At 41.4% G+C, this 18,652-nt stretch overlaps 2 protein-coding genes across 2 annotated transcripts; one reads left to right on the top strand and one right to left on the bottom strand.

The window, feature by feature from the left end:
* The first annotated feature begins 246 nt into the window (after window positions 1-246).
* On the top strand, window positions 247-3,005 carry marcksb (myristoylated alanine-rich protein kinase C substrate b). The gene is made up of 2 exons (XM_047392923.1): window positions 247-639; window positions 1,482-3,005. The coding sequence occupies exons 1-2, from the start codon at window positions 544-546 to the stop codon at window positions 2,043-2,045; spliced, it is 660 nt and encodes a 219-aa protein (XP_047248879.1). The 5' UTR covers window positions 247-543; the 3' UTR covers window positions 2,046-3,005.
* Window positions 3,006-7,483: 4,478 nt separating this feature from the next.
* On the bottom strand, window positions 7,484-11,857 carry col10a1a (collagen, type X, alpha 1a). Its single transcript, XM_047392955.1, has 3 exons — window positions 11,743-11,857; window positions 11,325-11,448; window positions 7,484-9,942 (listed from the first exon to the last, which is right to left on the bottom strand). Exons 2-3 carry the CDS (start codon window positions 11,431-11,433, stop codon window positions 8,108-8,110), a joined length of 1,944 nt encoding a protein of 647 aa, XP_047248911.1. The 5' UTR covers window positions 11,434-11,448; window positions 11,743-11,857; the 3' UTR covers window positions 7,484-8,107.
* Window positions 11,858-18,652: the final 6,795 nt, after the last annotated feature.

The raw sequence follows: 18,652 nt of genomic DNA, 5'->3' as shown, positions 1-18,652 counted from the left end.
AGCCTCGTTACATCTTTAAATCAGCCTTCAGATACAATGTTCAAAGTGAAGCTCAGTGGAATATTATCCTGTCTCCTTCCTCTAACGTGGAACCACAAAGTTGTAGGCCATGTTGTTGTGTCTCTCCCATTGTCCGCGCCCCCTCCCCACTCCACGTCCCTGTTCTCCACGTTCATCCCCCCGCTTTACATTCCAGACTCCTGATTGGCGGAGACGCAGGGGCTTTTGTCGTCATCGCCTCAGCGCCCATTCATCAGCGGACTTGGGCGTTGTACTCCGCATCTCATTTGCAGCGGGCCAATTTCTCTCTATCTACAAACTCTGCTCGAGGGAAAAAAAAAATCGCATTTCTTTTGCGCCTTCCTTACATTTTTCCCGAAGTGCTAATTACTCTCATTGTGGTCTCATTTGTTTTGTCTCAGGCTTATTCCTCTATTTGTTTCGAGCAAAGGCAAATCGGCGTGCCTTGAATTTTTTCGGGAGGACGCTTGCGGTCTTTGTTCATTCATTTGATCGGTTGGGCTCCTTTGTTGGAACAAAAGCATGGGAGCGCAAATCTCCAAAACCGCTGGAAAAGACGAAGCCGCGGTCGAAAAGCCCGCAGAAGGCGCGGCAGTTGCGTCGAAGACGAACGGACAGGTAAATAAGACTTCTTGAATTATTAAATTCTTAATTGCCCAAACGGAATTTCGTCTCAATTTAGCAATGTGTTGCGTCAATGGCGTGCTCCGTGGTCCCTGGAGCGCATCCCCACGCTCACCGGAATTCAGAGAAAGTGGCCACATGCATTTATATTCTCCACAATGCAGCCTGGTATTTTAAAAAAAAATGCTCCAGGACCGAAATTTAATCACAATGCTTTTTTAACTGGCTCTGAAACCTATCATTTGAATGATGTTGTGCAGCTTTGATTGCATTAATTTAACAAATGTGCAAAAGTCAGGTTTGTAATATTTCATCGTTTTGACTGTTTTGAATGTTTGACTTTTTTGGTGGAACAATGTGCAGCAGGGGTTTGTAGTCGCCCCTCGCCGTGGCATGGCCATTTTAAAAAACGGTACCACGCCTTTGTTGCCAGGTTCAAGAAAATAAACGTTTTTTGCATAAATAAACCCCTTAGAACGAAGAAAATCTTAAAGTATTTTAATTGAAATGTATAATACGATTAAAATTGGGACAATGCAGACCGATTTGGTTAGTTTATGGAAGAAATTTGGTCTTTAAAAAAATCCAAATTCCTATGTTGTTTCCACAGACCGAACGCCCTCTAGTGGGGTACCGGCTTTATTGCAATTTAAAAAACCCGAGCCTACAGATAAAAGCCAGAGCCATGTGTCGTCATTCTCCTAGTAACAGTTGTCTGTAATTTTTGGGGGACTACATATATTATTATTATTTTTTTGGACTACTGCTAACTTTGGAATTCGATTAAATTTTTTGAATAGCCCTGTGATTTGGATGTTTTTATGACCTTCTCCTAGGAGAACGGGCATGCCAAGACCAACGGAGATGCCTCTCCAGCTGCAGAGGATGCCAACAAAGCCGATGTACAGGCCAATGGAAGCACTCCCACTGAAGAGGCACCAAAAGAAGAAGGTGAGAAAGTAGAGGGTGCCGAGGCCCAAGAAGACAAGGAGCCATCCATCACAAACGGGGATACATCTGCCAAGCCGGAGGAAGGTACCCCATCCACTAGCGAGGATGGCAAGCAGAAGAAAAAGCGGTTCTCCTTCAAGAAGCCCTCCTTCAAGCTCAGTGGCTTTTCCTTCAAGAAGACCAAGAAGGAGTCTGAAGAGACAACTGAGGAGGGGGCGGCTGCTGCGGCAGAACCGGCTGAAGGTGAGAAATCCGCCGAGGTCTCCGCCGGGGAGACCAACGCTGCTGAGGGAAGTGAAGAGGAGGCCAAGGAGACTGCAACCGAGGAGGTGAAGGCGGAGGAGCCAAAGGCAGAGCAAGCAGCTGAAGGAGAGGAGAAGCCCACCAAAGCTTCTCCAACCGAGCCAGAGACGGCAGCCAGTCCAGAGGCCATGGGTGCCGCCGAGTAACCCCGCTGAACAACACACCAGAATGAAGGAGACGATGTAGCCTGTCTGAAGGAACATGAGGACTTGTCTAAAACCAGGGAATTTGTTTTTCTTTTTGTTAATTTTCTCTTTTGTTGTTGTTTGTATATGTTTACTACTCTGCAACCATCTCATCCATAATGACTGCAAAGTCCCAAGCAGTGAAGGACAGGAGGTGCAACAGAGAGTGTTGCTTCCTCACTGCTTCTTGGTGCTTGCATTTGTACCATGGGTGAGTGTGGAAGTTCGAAATGTGAGTGGATTTTTTTTTAAGGTTACACCATGACAACATTGCTGACTTTTTTCATATATTTAATCACAGTATTTGGTGCTGAGCAATTGGATGTAGCAGCTAAAGCTGTGCTGCAAGATGTGACACATTGTGATATTTAAGGGGAAAGTCCTTAAGCGAGTCTTAAAGGTTGTCATTGCAGTGTACAGTTGTTTACAACTCTCTAAACTCAACACTCCTGTGAACACATACCATTCCTGAAATAGATTTAGCTGTCAAAAACAATGATTGGTGCTCACCGCCTTCCATTAGATTCCAATGTTTCAAAATTCTGTAGTAATGCACGTTGTATAGACTTTGATATTACTGGTTTTATGGCTGAGATGTACCTAATAACTGAAGTTTTTAACTGATGACCCATTGTAAATGAAGTTTTTCTTTTTTTCACCATTTGTAAGATTGAATAAAATTGGGAGATGTTTTAAGCAGACTTTTGCATCAAGCTGTGATAACTACGACACCGCTCTGAATCCACACGTCGAAAGCACACAGTCAGGATTTTAGACGCTGTCCTCTACCGGCTTCTCTTTCTGTATATAACGAGGCTCACATTTTTTCAGTATGGAATGTAACATTGCCTGCAAAAACTGGTAACAAGGTGTTGAGTTTGTTTCCTGTGAAATCTGAAGAATAAAGCGATGACGCGTGAATTGGCACTGTGCACTTTTCTTTTTCACACATCTACTAAAAGCTTGGATGCTCTTGAATTTGTATACAGAGAAAATAGGGGTCTCAGGAGCAAGAATGCACATTAACCTTTTGCTGAACAGCTCCCTCATGTGGAGCACATCTAAAGTGAAGGGACATTTTAATTTGAATATCTGACAAACAGCTGAAAGCATGACATTAAACCGCAAGTATTTTTAATTATACTTGTTAAATTCTAGACATGGCTGCTAATTGTTTTTTAATTGGGAAAAGTGGGATTGATTTCTAAGGAACCATAGTATTTAAGTTGCAAGTCTGCTGGTTTTACTCTTAATGGCTTAAACTACTACAAAGTAACATAAGCAATATTTCTGATTTCAGAAAGCTAAAACACCTAAATTTCCACTCAAAATGTCCACTGCTCAAAAAAATAAAGGGAACACTTAAACAACACTATCATACTATCTCCTGAGTGGGGCCAAATTTTGAAATCAATCAGACATGGTGGCATGTAAGAACCTTTTTCCAGACACTACAGCTTAAGATATACTTTTTATTTGCCACAACTGCCTTCCTTGCAAGAATGCCTTTAGCAGTTGCTAAGTTAGCCAAAGCTAAATACTGTGGCAAAAAACAAATTTTAAGATCAACTATAATTAATAATTTAATTTGCTGAAATAAATGTTTCCAAGTATTCTTTGTTTAAAACTTCCACCGGTGGTGGTTTAGATACCTACTTCAAATGATCTTAATATAACATGTTAGAACTCTTTCTGGATTATTTTAAGAGGTTTTCTGAGTCATAAAAAATACAAACTTAAATCTTGCAGAAATGTTCTCAACCTTATGCTGTGGGGTAAGGAATTCACCAGTTATTCAACATTACATTCTACAAATATGACTGATTACAATTTAAATAGTTTTAATAGCTTCTGTTTAACACCCACTAAAATGAGTTTTGATTGTGCATGAAAGGCATTTCAAATAGGCTAGAGACTATAACCACAGCAAGCAACTGCTCTGTATTGACACATTGGTATTCTTCCCACCAAACCTCAAACCCTGTGAAAACACTCAACTTATTTTAAAAGTCTAGAAGACTGCCACAAACTTCTCCAGGGTGGTTTTCGCAGTCCAGAGCTGCAAACCTTTTTTATTTGCACCCAGTTTTACTCTGTGCATTGCAGCTCTAACCACCACAAGAAGGGCGTACTTTACACATAATATTTCTATTTCTGCTTCCTGGTTTTCTTGTCCAGCTCGGTTAAGTCGGTGAGGCATTTGTTGTTCAGTTTAGTCCCCTAGTGTGCCTTACTTCTCTCATCACACCCATACATCACTCTCCGTGCAAGAAGATGCTGCTTCTTTTTTAAAATTCTGAATACACATGCATCTTTTTGAGACAACAGGTGAGGGTGGAGATTCTTTACGAACATTGTTAATAAAGTCAACAGAGGAAGTGCTCCATCTATGTTACTGCCTGTCCCTCTTCATCCTCCAGTCCCACGGTTTCTCAGTCTGTGGATGGTAATCCTCAGGAGTTTCTTTTAAAGCAGCTTCCTCTCTGCTTTCTGTGCCCTGGGCCTCTCACCTAACCACTGTCTCGCCCTCTCACCAAGGAAAGATCAAACAGTGGCTGCCTTGCCAAACAACTATTCCTGCCTCTTACTCCACACCCAAACTATTTTTAGTGCACACACACTCTGACTTCCACTGTAAAGCAGCTTTCTGAAACTTTTTTTAAGCAACCAAGCTGGAAACCCTGGGCAAAAATGTAAAAAAGTGCTAGAGTATATTTTATTAGGATTCTGATTTTTTAGCTTATTGTATCAACTAATATAACAAGTGAATTTTCCAAATCCTCAAAAAAGGCCACCTTTATTTTATATTGCAGTCTCAACATTATTCCACTTGTTCATGACAAACTTCTTTAGTACTTTGTAAAGCAACATTTTCAGTGTTATTTGGCCTTATGTGCAAATGTGATGCAAAGCCAAGCACAAGCTTCTGGCAGCATTACTGATAAATCTTAACCCACTCCTCCTGGCAAAATGCCTCAAGTTCAGTAATATTTATGGGTCTGTGAGCTATAACTGCCTATTTTAAAATCTTACCAAAGATTGGCTATTCATGTATCTCTCTGGACTTCCTCTGAGATAACGCCGACGTGGACTTTGAAATATGCTTGGGATCATTGTCCTTTTTGAAGGTCCAATAATGGCCACAGACAGCAGGACATTTTCTCCCAGGATTTCCCGATACTTGAGTAAATCCACAATCCGCTGAAGGTTTCTAGTGTTAGAGGAAATAAAGCAACCCCAGAGCATCACTGAGCCACTGCCATGATTCACTGACAGCATGATATTCTTTTCAGCATATGCTTAGTTTTCCTCCTCTCAACACAGCTCGTCCATGAGCCCAAAAAGTTCCAGTTTTGATCATCGCTCCACAGAACAAAATGTCATAAGCACTTTGGTTTGTTTAAACAGTACAAGAGAAAACTGGAGCTGACTTTTTTGCCCTTTTGGTTAGTATTGGTGTACATCTTGGAGTTCAACCATGGAGCACTTCAGCAAGGTTTAACATCTTTAACAGTCAGTTCTGGATTTTTGACCAAATATGGCTTGTGTTGATATGTTCCTCTTTCTGCTGAGTCCAGGTGGCATAGCCACTGTTCCTTTAGCTTTAAACTTGTGAAATGTGCTACAATCATCGGGGCGACTGTGGCAGCAGTAGTAGGGGTTTTTCCTGTAAGCAGTGGGTTGCCAGTTTGAATCCCTGCTCTGTCCGTCTCAGTTATTGTGTCCTTGGGCAAGACACTTCACCCGCCTTGCCTGCTGATGGTGGTCAGCAGGCCTGGTGGCACCAATTGTAAGGCAGCCTCACTTCTGTCAATCTGCCCCAGGGCAGCTGTGGCTACAATGTAGTCCACCAATGTCAGTGTGTGAGTACTTCGAGACTAGTCTTTAAAATTTGGATAAAATCCCTGTAGCATTATTTTTATTTACTATGTATATTTTATTTATAGCAAAAGCATAAACAGCTTTGAAGTTTGCCAATAAAGCAAACTTGCAGAAGGGTTGATGTGTGTTTTGAAGCAGACAGTGCCAATCTAACAGGTTTTTTGTTCTATAAATTATGGCTTTTGCTATTAACTATTAACAGCTGAGGTTGGGTCATGTCATCAAAATGCATCCATTAATGACCGAGTTATATGGGCACAAACAGACAGTATGTGAATGGAACATGTTTCTTTGAAAAAAGCTTTAAAGTGATATGCACATACATTTCACTGCAGTGTATATCATTAAATCATTTAAAGAAACTTGGAGGAACTCAGCTTCATTCAGGGTATTTATACTGCACACTTGTTATCTTTGATCCTTCACACTAAATCAAGTATCCTCATGCGTCGGTAGCAATAATAATCACACCAGCAAGGGATTACTTGGAAAAACATTTAACAAGCAGTGCACTAAAAACTAACATTGCCAAATGCCTTTTAAAGTGATTACTATGTAAAAAACAAGTCATATTTTATATGTACTTGGAAGTGAAGTGTCATTCTGGGTGGAGATGCAAATCAGTGTTCCACATAATTTTTAAAGAACATGATACTATCCTTTTAGAAGGTTATCAGCAGCAGTCATGGTATGAAGCTCTAACCCTAACCCTTGCAACAGTATTTATACTGCTTGAACCTTTTCACATTTTGTCAAATTATAACCACAAGCTTCAATGTATTTTTATTGTGATTTAGGTGACTGCAAAAAGCCACGTAACATGAAAATCTGAAAAGTGTGGTGTACATTTCTATTCAGCCCCTTTTACTTTAATACCATTCCACCCTCTCCACTCCCAAATTCTGGTGGTAGTCTCCAGCATGTAGAGTTCGGTCCCTAAGAGTGAAGAAAAGGCTTGTCACTGGTTGTAAAATCTCATATTAATATTTCTCTGCATTGAGGTTTCCCATCTAATGATGAGAAAACTTGTTTTTCCAAGTTAGGGAGATGCCATCTCACACCATCACACTGCCTCAGCCAAAATCAGTTTGACATTAGCAAAGAGGATTTGTCAAGTTTATCATGGATACAGCCCATATACTTAACTCAGCTGCTCAATACACAAATGTGTTTTTCTACAAATGTGGAATCACATAAAGGGAAATAAAAAGGTTTTGAAGCATTGTTATCAGTCCATTGGCTACAGTATATCCACTTACCCTTGCAGTCAGGGGGCTACCATTATTTAAAAATATCAAACCAACACAAACTTCCCTACTTGTTGTGATAAGTTTATTTTCCAAATAAGTTAAAATAATTTTTCTCCAGGCAAGTCTGTGTCCACCTTTACTGTTGCCTATATTTCAAATATTTTTGTATATTTGTCATATAAATACAGGTTGATTGTATGTTTTAATGGGATTAAAAATGTTTATTAAGTAAAATGTTTCCATAAAAAAATAGTCTGAGGCAAAAAATTCATTAAGATGTTATTTATTTTGGTCTCTATGTTTTACATGACACAATGCATGCCAAGGGTTATAACAATGTTGCTGTTAAAACAATTTGTGTTTTGAAAGAAAAAAGTCAATTTGATCACTATCTTTCACAATATATTCAAGTCACATTTAGTCGCAAACATGTTGCACAGAGAAGAATTAATGTACTTTTATAAGATCGTTGTTCCCTTCCACACCCAAGAAAAAGAAAAAAAAAAAAATCAAGATTGTACAAAAACAAAAAAGACAGACACTAAGTTTAAAGACACCAGTTTAGGTCAGTATAAAAGGAGCAGTGTGTAAAAGAAAACGTTCAGACACAACACAGTTATAACACCTCGATTTCACATGCTGTTTACATTACAAAACATCACTGGAACATTGTGGATTGCTTTCTCCCTCCTTAAATCAACCGTTTTCATAAATTAGTTTTCCTTCTTTTAAGCACCCATTTCTTGTAGTTTTCAAGTTAAGATGCTACTATTCCTCAAGAAGGTTGAACTGCCTGTCGGTTGGGTTGTGTAAAATGAACAGGGAGTTTTACTTTGAGAAATAGGTTGCAAAATTAGTTGGTAGGCTTTTGGAAACTTCTGCACCGACGTATCACGTCGAAGCAATGAGGAATCCAGAGAAAGAGCAGTGGACATTCTCGGCAGCAAAGACACCGTTGGCCTCCTCGTCGGGGATCTGGACGTAGACAGTGTCCTGCTCATCAAGCAAGAGGACAGCGCTACCAGACATTTGGTCCAGGAAACCCTTGTTATACTCATCATAGGTAAACATAATTGGCTGACCATTCTTGTACAGAGCCACAAGGGCATGAGCTCCATTAACATGGATGCTGTAGGAGAAGTAGTAAACTCCAGGAACTTGGCAGGTGAAGATCCCTGACTCAGCGTCATAGTGATTCTCTGCATTGTAAACAATCTGGTCAAACTTGATGGGGCTGCCAACAGCAGGGTAGGGAGTGGCCAGAGCTGCAGTGAAAGCCGACATGGGGGCCTTGACCATGATCTCACCCACTCCCATGCCTTTCTCAAAGACAACCTCACCAGGAGGTCCAGGGGCACCAGGGGGGCCAGCTGGACCAGGTTCACCATCAGCTCCGGGCTCACCAGGTTGACCAGGGGGACCCTGAGGTCCAGAAACACCCTTTGCAGTCACACCAGCAGGGCCAGGAGGTCCAGGGAGACCTGGGTGTCCCTTAAGCCCAGGGTTACCAGCAGGTCCTTGTGGTCCAGAAGGTCCTCTGGGACCGGGAGCTCCATCAGATCCAGAGGTACCTGGCTCACCAGGACAACCAGTGTGTCCTTTGGGTCCAGCAGGCCCTGGAATACCTGGAGCACCTGGGATACCTGGGGCACCAAGTTCACCTTTGTCACCTGAAGGTCCAGTGCCCCCCCTGGGACCAGGAGGACCAGCTGCCCCTGGATAACCCTGCTTACCTTGGAAACCCTGTGCTCCCTGATCGCCCTTGTGTCCCTTAAGTCCCTGAGGTCCAGTTGCACCTATGTCACCTTTAGGGCCAACAGGGCCAGTGGATCCAGGGAAACCTCTTTCACCTTGAGGTCCAACTGAACCCATTGAGCCAGTTGCACCAGGAGCACCAGTATAACCTGTTGGGCCTTGCTCTCCCTTTGCACCTGTGGCACCTGGACTTCCTGGGGCTCCTCTCTCTCCTTTCTCCCCATTTACACCTGGCTTTCCATATCCTGGGACTCCTGGGGCACCAGGGGCTCCACTAGGTCCCTGATGACCTTTTTGGCCAGCAGGACCAGGCAAACCTGGGGCACCATTCTCACCTGGTTTACCTGGAAGACCAACACCTGGGGCACCAGTATGTCCCTTAGGTCCCTGAGGTCCCATGGGACCAGATTCACCATCTCTACCTGGGCTACCTGACTTTCCTGGCTCACCATTAGCACCTGGTTTGCCTGGTCTTCCAATTCCAGGTGCACCTGGGGCTCCAGTTGGACCCATATGTCCCTGAGGTCCTGTCTCGCCTTGAGGTCCTGGAGCTCCAATCCCTCTATCACCCTTGGACCCAGGAAGTCCAGGCACACCTGGATGTCCTTTCAGACCGGGCTCTCCTCTGGGTCCCATTGCTCCAGGAAGACCAGCAGGTCCCGGTTTGCCAGTTGCAGACAGACCAGTAGGTCCTGGGGATCCAGGAGAGCCAGGAACTCCCCTTGGTCCCTGAGTGCCAGTGGCTCCAGTGTCTCCTCTCTCACCAGGTGCTCCAGGGATACCAGGTTTTCCAGGTCCACCTGGAGTTCCAGGTTTGCCAGCAATGGAGCGGCCAGGGTGTCCGGGAGGTCCACTGGGTCCTTGAGGTCCAGGCAGACCTACTCCATCCTGACCTGGGGGCCCAGGTGGGCCTTGAGGTCCCTCTGGGCCAGGCTCACCTGGAGGACCAGGCTCACCTGCCACTGATACCACTGTAAGAGTGAAAAAAGGATAATCATCAATACCAAACAAAAACAACAAACAAACAAAAACAAGTTAAAAGTGCACTTTGGTTGTGGGGCCAGGACTCATCATACTGTTTGCTCAAAAAGCTATGTTTTGGTCCCATTGGTCTGTTGGTACCATTCAGTGACACAGATTTTTATGTAATATGTTTGTATTTGTATCCATATGATTCCAATTTAAAATAGTAATTAATATATTACAAGACTTTTTTAACCTGTTGTATCAACTTTCACAAAATAAAGTACAAATAAAACACTTTAAAAGACACTATTGGTCTTGTATCTGGTTCTGCCTAAATGAGAGGGATTTTTTTATTTGCTTCTCATTATGGTCACATGTGCCTGAGTATAAAAACATCTCTTTCTCTCTCTCTCTCTCTGTGGGACTCTGGCTAATTCTGGCCCAGTTTGGATAAAACAGATGTTTTTAGTTTTGTGTTTAGTAGGCACACCTAGGCACAAACCATACTGCTGGGTCTCTAGGCTCTAATTGTCAGTGTCAAAACCAAAAATAATCTACTAACAGCTCCTTTCTCAAACTAAAAATACAAATGTTTACTTGCAGAAATCCAACATGGAATATTTATATTGCATTTTTGGGAAAACCAAAACAATATTAACATTTATATTTTAAGATGGTACTTCTTGTTTTGTATTTTTTTCTGACAAATCTGCAAAACTCATCAGACCTAGTTCTTTTTGGGGGGGATTACAATCATTCATAAGAAACTAAATACTATCCTTGATTTAAAGAGCAGCTATCTAACTAAAATTATCCAAATATAAAAATGCGTAGCATATTTATGACACTAAATATAATAAATACAAACGCAGTTCTAAAACTTTGCACTTGTCAAAACATCATGTTTACATGCTACTGTAAACCTGTGTACATCAATCTCTAAAGAACATAAAATGTTGCATTTTGTGTTTTAAAAAACATTAAAAATCAGATCAGAAATCACCAGGTTTTGCAACTTTTGGGAGCAGAAAACACCCTGACTCTGCACCAACTGAACAAGTTTGTTACTCTGCATCAGACGTAAACAGAGACGCTGAGTGGAGAGAGGCAGATTTAGTGCTGCAGCCAATCAGAGCGCAGCACTGTCGCTCAGCAAAGTGGAGTTCAGTTTTCAAAAATCCTGCACAGCTGTGATCAGCATTTGCCTGCCTGCATGTGGTGCCTCCATCTGCCATAACAAAATGGCCCATTTCCTCAAGATGTTATGAACAGTAGCTGAGGTAAAAATGACATTTATATTTGAAGAAAAGTTGTTTCTCTTGTTTCCTTTTTCTTTTTTTTAAACTGAAGACCCCACAGCTTGTGTAAAAGAATGGATTTTGCTTACTGTGGCTCTTAACATTCATGGGCACCACTTTCTTCACTACATAGCCCTTTCCAGTGGCTGCTGCAGAGGCCACGATGAGAAGGAAGATGCTCGCCACTCTTATGTCCATCTTGCAAGCTCAAACCTGCAGGGAAAAGAAGGATATTATCAGTACAAGCATGCCACAGGTAAATTTTCCTGAAAGCATAACACTTTATAGAGGTTGTCCTTGCTTATTGTAGTTTTCAAGCTGCAAATCAGCACATAAAACTCAGTAGAATGCACATGAGAAGTCTTTTTGTTGGATCTTAATATTGTCAATCAATTATCCAAAAGTTATACTTGATTCTCCAATGAACCAAGGCCTGAAAAAGTCTAGATTTCTGCTACACTCCTCCACAGAAAGAAACACAGAGAGGAAGAGAAAAATTACACATACCGGCATCCAAAAGGAGAAGAAACCCAAATCTCTTGTGCACCGGAGAGCTCCTGGTGCCACTATATATCCTTAGGGTAGGAGCACAACTGAGGATATGCTGCCCGCCAGTATAATGATGGTGGGTATTTATACCATATCTGCCCCTCACATCATTAAAAAAACTCACCAAAAAAGCACCTCCCTTCTTAGAGCTAGGGTGTAATTAGCAGACAGATCTTCCCAAAGCGGGCATGTCACGTCAGGGTGCTTCCATGTCTTGAATATCCAGACTCATGATTATCACATTTTCTTCTGTCTTCTCTCTAACATGAAAATTATCATTCTTGAAATAAAACCTAGATAAGCGAAAATGATAACGAGGAATATGAAGAATAAAATGATGACATTTAGTGTCTATAGTTATCAATTGACCTGATTGCTGGTGGACTTAAGTCGATATATCTGTATTCCTTAGTTTTATTAATGTTTTAGTCTCAAAGTGATGGAACTGCCTCCCCCAAATATTATAACGATTACTCAAGAAATGAATGTGATTACTAATTTATTTATTGTTTATTATTATGACTATTGTTATTGTTTAGATTGCTTTATTTATTTATTTAGTTAATTTTTCAGTTTGTTTTCTATTATCACCAAATATTTTGGTTATTATGTATAGTTTTTGTTACCTTTTTATGTACACTTTCTGCATAGCAATATACATATATGTAATGATACAGGCATATTTATATGTGATAACAGTGGTTCCTGTCTTTTGTTTATTCTTTTTTCCTCCCAGCTCAGTTTGTCTTGTATTTTCTCCCCCACAAAAATGAAAATACCACCACTTTGTGCAATAATTCATTTGAAAAAAAGGTTATGTAAAATGTATTTTTTCAGGGAACAAAGTTCAGACATGAGATTTTCTAAATAATGGAAAAGGATTTGTACGGACACAATGCTTGCTCTAAGGATTTAATGAAATGCATCTTCAGTGTAAAGAGTGTAAGTTGTGGGGTGGTATTGGGAGGATAGCTTTTTGGACTTTTTGAATGAGTCAAAAATGTTTTAGAACTTATATAAAACTATATTTAAAGGGATTAACGTGTTATTTAAAATTATTTAGACAGATTGGTATAGTTAGGAGGAAAATATTGGATAAATTAGATTTTCATTTAACCTTTTGTTCATTTTTGTGTCTTTGCTAGTGTTAAAGTACATGCAGTGCATTTGTTTAGCCACCAGGGGGCATATTTTTACTTATGTACAACAGGTTTTCACAGGTTTTGTGGTCTTGCTATATTTTTGGTCCTCTCAGTGCATATCCATTACCCAGGGCTTCAGGCGCATTCGTTCCATTAAATCTGGTTCCTGTCATGCTGTGATGTTGTGTTTCCTCAGTCAGCCCCTGAGTTGTCCTCCCTCACCCTCCACCTTGCTTACTTTGAGATCGTCCAACTGTAATTTCTCAGCTTCAGGCCCCGCCACATAGGAAATGCATACACCCAAATAATCACATGTTATCTAACACACCAGCAGCCATAAACGATGTGTAGGGTAGTCCCATGCCCCATTCCCAAATCTCCCTGACCATTGCGCATCCATTTATAGCACGTGTTCTTCTTGTGTGCGCACATCATGCAGGCATCATGTGTACATTTGACAAAATGATGATGAGCTGTGTGATTGAGGCCTTCGCCAGGTTTCTATATGAGGCATCTATAGCGCACTTGACTGTGACAGACGTCTTACACCACAAGTTTAATTAAAGATTCTTCCAACAGGGCTCGTTTGAATCCCCCTCTCTCTTTTTTTTGTGTGTAAATTAGACCTAAATTATCTGCAATTTTCCAAAGTACTACCTTCTCTAGCTCTAAGCACTTGATCATGTTTGGCAAGTATTGTTTAAGTTCACTCAACCTGTCACATAAAAATAATGTGATTTGTGATCTTCATTTGCACATGTTCAAAGACAAGGGAGACGGCATGCAGGAAAGGTGCAGACCGAGTTGAAACTTTGTGCTGGTATACAGCTGAAACCAGATATTTACATACATCATATAAAAAGACACAAATTTTTGTTTTATAAATGCCAGAATAATGAGGGAAGGCCCAAATGATGATATCATGGCTTTGTAGGTCCCTGTTCATTTACCCCATCTGAAATGGATGTCTTTAAAGCAATACTTTAAACGCGCTACTTTCTGGTGTGGCATCACTAAACAATTAGTTCAAGTGTATCACTGCAGCTGCTAAAAGAGTTTCATTGTTCACAATCAAGCAAGTCCTGTACTGACTTAGGCTGCAGAGCCACTCAGCCAAGAAGAAGCCATGCATACATCAATTTCCTATACCTGCTGTACAGGGTCACACATGGTGATTATCTCCAGCAGTCAATGCGTGAGAGGTTATATCCTGGACAAGTTGTCAGTCCAATCCAGGGCATCAGGGCAACACAAAGACACACATGACAAAGAACCATGCAAACGCGCTTCCATTCATTTTAGATTAATTTCTATGGCCTGACCCTGACACTAAAGCAAACTGAAACCCAACCATCATTAATACATAACTGATCCTAAACGTAACCTAAACCCAATACACACAGCATACATGGGGCAAACTTGCCAAGATTCCAATTCAGGAACCTCTTGCTACAAGGTAACAGTGGTACAACTGTGCTTGTGGGTGAATGCACTTAAGGATCTTAACTTTTGGAGACATGTGGTCTGGATTCATGTGGCAGTGGTCTGATTCAACTCAAATTCAAGTGTTTCACCATAATGATTATTGTTACATTTGGAGGAAAAAGAGGGAAGCTTGCAGGCCTGAGGACACCATCCCAAATCTGACACATGGGAGAAGCAGGATCATGTATAGGTGTTTTGTTGCAGGAGGGAGTGGTGCAGTTCACAAAACAGATGGCACCCTGAGGAAAGAACATTGTATAAGTGACTTTGCAAAACATCAGCCAAGAACTTAAAACTTGGGAGGACCAGGATTTTTAACTTAGATCAATCACCCAAACCATATCGCCAAATTAGTAACAAAGCTGCTTAAAGACAACAAAGTCAGTCTTTTGGAGTGGTCATCAAAAAACCCTGACTTCATTCCCCTAGACAGTTTTTGGCAGAGCTGAAAAGGTTTGTGCAGGCAAGGAAGCCCACAAACTTGACTCAGTTATACCAGTTCTGTCAGGAGGAATGGGCCAAAAGTCAAGCAAAATACTTAGTGAATACTCAAAAAGTTTGACCGAATTCATGCTGTTTAAATGCTGTGCTACCAAACACTAAGGAAATGTATGTAAACTTCTAAATTTAAAGAACATGAACAATGAAGAAGTAAAGAAATGCTCTCCCTCATTATTCTGGATTTAGCAAATAAAAGAAAATCTTAAGCAGGAAAACCCAGTCTGATTTAATGTCAGAGACTGTGTCTTTTCATACAGTGTATATAAACAGGTGGTCCAAGTGTATGTTAAATTAAATTTGCCACTTGCAACTCCAAGCTGGTGCAGAAACACCTTTTTATATTATCTGGTAAGGTTTTTTATTGCCTGGTCCTGCTTTATCAACTATACAAAATTATGTTTATCCAGTAGCTTTCCTTTGTTGTATAAATTGTTGTTTTGATATTTTGTCATCAAGCTGTATGACATTAAAGCCTCTCAGTGCTTGTGCGCTTTGGGGACAGGCCCTGCCATTCCAGCTGTGGTCCGCTTTAGATTAAATGACAAAGCGAGGAAGGGTGGGGTTAGGATTTTATATGTTTATTGGTTCAGATAAGTGGAGTCTATTTCTGTTTCCCAAACATGTAAGAACCACTGTGAAAGATCCTCTTCATTTTTGAACAATGGTTCATCTCTTTATGACATGCATCTGCAAGGGAATCTGCTCAGGACTTTACTTAGCAGCGTACCCGAGCATACATATATTTTTTCTAAACATACCACTGCACTTCTAAATGAAGAACTTCTTTATTGTTCTGATCTAAAATCTATGAAAGAGCATTAAAAACTGTCTCTGCCGTGGTCATGGCATCCCTACATGAGTTCCATGTGGTTTGCTGCGTTCATTGTAATAACCATTAGGAGTTAGTCTTATAAACTGAGCGTGGTGACGTCACTTGCTTCTATATTATCATTTGTCCCTGCCTGTAAAACTCAAACACACTTGCTTTTGGTTTTATGTCATAGAGTTGACACATGACATAAAAGGGTTTACTGAATTTAGTAAAGTAAGTTAACAGCCAATTAGGAGCACACCCAAAGTCAGTGAGTGCAACCAAATGCTTGGGAGCCTTCTGTTTTTGCATGGGGGTTATGCAACATTCCTCATCAGTGTAATGTAGACTTCCTTGCAAAACTATTCACAGTCTTTAACATTTTGTGAGGTTAGAACAATGTATTTATTGGGATTTTACCTGATAGAGACTCTCAAAGTTGTGCATAACTGTAAAGTCGAAGGGAATGAATACATTGTTTTCTAAATTTCTCAGAAATAAAATGTAAAAATTGTGGCATGCATCTGAATCCAGCCCCCTTTACTCTGATACCTCTAAATAAAATCCATTGCAAGCACTTGCAGTTGGAAGTCACCAAATTTGAGTATATGTGGGGCTTTTCTGTGAAGGCTTCAGAGGTTTGTTTGAATGTTTGCGAACAAACAGCATCAAGAAGACCAAGGAACACAGCAAACAGGTCAGGGATAAAGTTGTGGAGAAATTTAAAGCAGGGTCAGCTCAAAGAACAAAATCCTAAGCTTTGAATATCTCATGGTGTGTTGTTAAATTCATCATCCAAAAACTACAAACCAAAGGAGAGTAATAATCAGAGAAGCAGCTAAGAGGCCCATGGTAGCTCTGGAGGAGCTGCAGAGATCCACAGCTCGGGTGGCAGACAACTCTTAGTCGCACACTCCACTGGACTGGCCTTAATGGAAGAGTGGCAAGAAAAAATCCATTGACGCATAATTTACGATTTCCCATAAGCCATGTAAGGGAAACAGCAAGCATGTGGAATAAAAGACTGGTCAGATGAGACAAAATCTAAACTCATTTACTGTCCATCCATCTGTTGCCTTCCGCTTATTTGAGATCAGGTCACAGGGGTAACAGGTCCTTTGGGAAATTCAGACAGCCTTCTCTCCAGCAATATCCTCCAGCACATTCTGGGGGGGGGATCTGTCCATCTCCCATTCCATTCTACCATCGTTCTCGGACAAGACACCAAGGTACTTAAACTCGAGACTCTCCCCCAACCCAGAGGGGCAGTCCACCAGTTTTTGGCCAAGAACTATAGCCTCAGACATTGAGGAGATGACTTTCATCCCAGCCGCTTCACACTCAGCTTTGAACTGCTCCAGTGCTAAAGATCGGGTGTGAAGAAGCCAACTGAATCACATCATCTACAAAAATGAAAGATGAGATCTTGAGGTTCCCAAACCAGACGCCTATGTCTCCATGACTAAACCTTGGGATTCTGTCCATCAATACCACACACAGGATTGGTGACAAGAGGCAGTCCTGGTGGAGTCCAACACGCACTCAGAGCAGGCTCAACTTTGTACCGAGAATGCGGACTCAGGTCTTGCTTTGGGCATACAAGGATTGGATAGCCTTTAATAGCCACCCACATACCCCAGAGTCCCGAAACACCCTTCACAAAATACCTTGTGGAACACAGTCGTAACCCTTCTCCAGATCCATAAAACAAGCTGGAGATGCATTCTCCAATGACCCTCCTTAGCAATTCCAAAAGGGTAAAGATCTGGCCCACTGTTTCAGAGCCACATTGCTCCTCCTCCATTGAACGTGGTGGAGGGTTTGTGTACCCCTATGATTATGAGGGCTATGTTGTCAGGGGGTTCAGCTCATGGGAGGGTCTCACATTGGATACTGGCCTTTGTGGCTGACCACATAAAAAGGCAAACTACACCTGATGGCCAGGATTTTGGCTCCTGGGGTTTGGTCAGACTCAGCCCAAAGAAACTACAGGAAGCCCCCTGTTTGTGGGTCCACCACCTGAATGTCAGGATCAGCTACCATCCAAGCTGGGAGGCAGCATAATCTGAACTTTTGGTGGTGGTGAAAAAACTAACACTGCAGACTGAACACGCCACTATCACAGTGAAACATAGTGATGGCAGCATCATGTCATCAATTAGAATATGGAAGCTGGTAGAGATAATGAGAAGATGAATCGAGATGAGGCAGGCTATTAATGGCTGCAACAAACCTAAGACTGGGGTGTATGTTCACCTTCCAGTAGGAAAATGACCCTAAAAATACAGCCAGAGAAGGGCTAAGATCAAAGCATATTCATGCTTTGATCTGAGCTTTGAACTGAGCTTACACTGTTTTACAAAGAAGAATGAGCAAAAATTCTTTTTCTAGATGTGCAAAAGCTGTAAAGACATATCCCAAAAGGCTTTCTGCTTTCTGCTTCAGCTGGCTGTAATTGTGAAATACATGAATGGAAACTGAAAAACAAGCATGGGAAGCCATGAGAGGGCAAACATTCTTTGACTCTGTCCTTTCTGTCTTTCTGGCCTTGTGTTTATCAAACAACAGCCTGTGGATTTCTCGAAATTCCCCAGAGAGCACTTCTGGACGGCGTTACTGGCACATGTTTGTGCTTACGTTCTGCAATGATAACAGTGTTTGGAAGTAAGGTTTTTACATTTTGTCTGTTTTTGTTCACTCCACTGCCCAGGAATTGATGTTTCTGGTTTCTTCGCCATGCTGACCAAGGCTCAACCCACACCCAAGAGAAGAACATAATTGGCGGTTGATGTAAAGAGACCCAACGAAGCACGTGAGTTTTAGCAGTATCTAAAGATACACCATCACTGGACGGATACAAATTTAATGTTTCAATAAACTCCTGGAACCACTAAGAGCTACTTTAAACTTTATGAATGGTAGACATGAC

This window comes from Girardinichthys multiradiatus, chromosome 19 (genome assembly GCF_021462225.1).
Source record: "Girardinichthys multiradiatus isolate DD_20200921_A chromosome 19, DD_fGirMul_XY1, whole genome shotgun sequence".
NCBI lineage: Eukaryota > Metazoa > Chordata > Actinopteri > Cyprinodontiformes > Goodeidae > Girardinichthys > Girardinichthys multiradiatus.
This window is presented reverse-complemented; position numbering and strand designations above follow the sequence as displayed.

Excerpts from the sequence above, each read along its gene's own strand:
- marcksb (XM_047392923.1), top strand. The coding sequence starts at position 544 with ATGGGAGCGCAAATCTCCAAAACCGCTGGAAAAGACGAAGCCGCGGTC. Across the intron at positions 640-1,481 it reads CGTCGAAGACGAACGGACAG|GAGAACGGGCATGCCAAGAC; the intron begins GTAAATAAGACT and ends ACCTTCTCCTAG.
- col10a1a (XM_047392955.1), bottom strand. The coding sequence starts at position 11,433 with ATGGACATAAGAGTGGCGAGCATCTTCCTTCTCATCGTGGCCTCTGCA. Across the intron at positions 9,943-11,324 it reads CATGAATGTTAAGAGCCACA|TGGTATCAGTGGCAGGTGAG; the intron begins GTAAGCAAAATC and ends TCACTCTTACAG.